This window comes from Cyprinodon variegatus, unplaced genomic scaffold (genome assembly GCF_000732505.1).
Source record: "Cyprinodon variegatus isolate N-32 unplaced genomic scaffold, C_variegatus-1.0 Scaffold440, whole genome shotgun sequence".
Lineage (NCBI taxonomy): Eukaryota > Metazoa > Chordata > Actinopteri > Cyprinodontiformes > Cyprinodontidae > Cyprinodon > Cyprinodon variegatus.
The window spans coordinates 487807-490347 of NW_015150893.1; the positions used below are offsets into that span (position 1 = coordinate 487807).

At 43.4% G+C, this 2541-nt stretch overlaps 1 protein-coding gene across 1 annotated transcript in view; it reads left to right on the forward strand.

Annotated features, from left to right (window-relative positions):
* The first annotated feature begins 194 nt into the window (after nt 1-194).
* Nucleotides 195-2541, forward strand: part of apba1 (amyloid beta (A4) precursor protein-binding, family A, member 1) — a 21369-nt gene continuing 19022 nt past the window's right edge. The window contains exon 1 of the mRNA XM_015388882.1: nt 195-1480. Within this exon, the coding sequence (XP_015244368.1) occupies nt 269-1480 (1212 nt within the window). The 5' untranslated portion in view covers nt 195-268. The remainder of the gene's footprint in view (nt 1481-2541) is intronic.

A 2541-nucleotide genomic window follows, 5' to 3' on the forward strand; every position in this document is an offset into this window, starting at 1 on the left:
AAGTCAAAATCAGGAGGTGGAGTTGGACGTCCATCGCTTAAAGAAGCAAAAACCTGGACGTCCGATCAGATGATAGAGTATAAGGCAGCTAAGAGACACAAATCAAAAACTTTTTCTACTATCTTGAGATTTTTCCTTCTTTTCTTTTATTTTCAGTTTAACCCAGATGCCTTCAGGCAGTTTGACATCAGATTTCTCCTTTCTGACCTCATAAAATCCACCAGGAACCAAACAAACTCCCAGAAATCCCAACCTAAGGAGGAAAAAAATGGAAGACAGGGATTCTGGATCTTACCAACAGAAAAAATGCCATAATGGCCGATCTTCTAATCCGGGGAACCAAGAAATGTCCATCCTGTGCTTTGAAGCCTCATCTGCTGAAGGTAACAGTGGGAGAGCGAGTGTTCCTGAGGGGCAGAGACCACAGGAGGACGACATGAACCTCCGAGCTCGTCCATCTGTCAGCAGAGCAGCAGGGAGACGTTACCGCAGGCAGGCGGAGAGTCGAGCCCAACTCCAAGCTGAGCAGGAGAGTCAGAAACAGAGAGAGGCAGAGAAATCCCACTTTGTTCATCAGCTCCAAACACTCGGAACCCAGAACGATCGTTCCTCGCTGGTCCATCCTGCCGTTCACAGTTTCTATGGAAACACTGGTCAAGAGTTCATGTCAGCAGACGAGGAAACCCGGCTGCTGAGAGAGCAGGCGAGCAGCCGAGGGCAGCTGCTGAATGCTGACTGCTGCAGGGATGTCTATTCCCAACCAGAAGGCCACTCTGAGGGCCACGCCTTTGGCACGGCCTGCGAAAACACAGAAAATGTGTACGCTGAGCTGTATGAGATGGATTCACTCTCTGACCAGGTTTATGAAGAAATCGGTGATGTTTCAGGTTCACCTTTAGGTCCTGCGGGCTGCTCAAACAATAAGGAGTCTCTCAAACAGAGAGGAGCTGGTGTTCCGATGAGACACGGCCATCATCAGAAGGAGGCCGTCGGCTCACGGCTGCATCACTACACCCAGCGCTCAGACGGCGAGTCAGACAGCCCGGAAAAGGATGCAGAGTTTGCCCACTACCCAGGAACCAACACCTGCTATGAGTTTGAACGGGACGCTGAATCATCTGTCGCTCAGCGCAGCCAAAGCCTCAACCCTGTGAGTCATGGAAGTGAAGCAGAAAAGCTGCCGGTGGAAGAACCTCCTGGACCCCCCAGCTCAAACGGTTCCAAAGCTGCTATAGAGGAGGACTCAGCCCGACACCAGGCAGCCAGCCCTTCTGAGGAGACTCTATCCTTAAAAATCACTCAGGAGAAGACGGACAGCATCTCTCTGGTCATCAAGGACATCAGGGAGGCCATAGAGGAGGTGAAGACCAGAACCATCAGATCGCCGTATACGCCGGATGTTCCAAAGGAACCAATCTGGGTAATGAGGCAGGACCTGAGTCCAAGCATGGAGTACGATCTGCAGACATATCCTGGAGATGTAAGTAAGAAGCTTTCAATGTTGTTGTTTTCAAATGCTTCATGAAAGGATGTTAAATATTTAATCATCTGAAATGTTTATTTCAAGACAAATATTAGTTTTTTTATGGGTTTTTTCTCCCCTCTATTTGAACTTCTGCCTAAAAAAAAACCTTCAAAGCTCCTCAGTTTTTTTTATTGCAATCAATGATCCAGGAATCCGTAGAGTAATAATAGTAGAAATGAATCCGTCTGCTGCAGTTGGTCTTTGTTTAGTGCAGTAACTGAAGGCAGAAAGACTTTTATAGCACAGAGGTGTCAGTTAGTATAAATAGGTGGTTACTGTGTCTAATACAGTTTGAAATTAATTAGCTTTTTTAAGCCTCTGTAGGGGAGACTGGGGACGACTGTGACATGTTTTTCATTTCTCCCAAGTCCTCCAAGAAGATTGGATTATTCATATGTAAAACCTTCATCTGCCTGCTAAGTGTCTGCAGAATTTAAATATGATTACATGGAAAGAATCTTCACAATATTCATATAAAAAAGTAAATTGTTGTTAAAAACATTTTAGTGTCGTTTTTAGTGTCGTTTTTTGTCTGGATTATTCGTAAAATGTATCCCGTAAACTGAGTTTTCAACCCTGGATTCTCTGAATCTTGAAAACTCAGACGTCCTAACATCGAAAATTTAATTTGGAAACTTCTTTAAACATTAAAATTAAAGATACCTAATTAATATATCAAGTTTTTCTTTAAAAAACATATCATTTTTAATGGACATCCAAATGTTAATAATTTCATCTCCCTCCAGTGGTTACAGGTAGGGACCAACTTGCACCTCAGGGTCAGTCTAAGTTGTGCCAACAATAAAAATGATTGAACATATCCATATTAATAAAGACAAAATATATTTTGCTAAAGCCTATTTCTGGATCCATTCTGTCTAAATTAAAGTTATAGAGGAGGATATTCTTTCAGCTCTGATTTTTGGGAGAACATTTTTATCTTATTTAAATTATATCTACCCTCACTGGCCACTTTATTAGGTACCCCATGCTAGTAACGGGTTGGACCCCCTTTT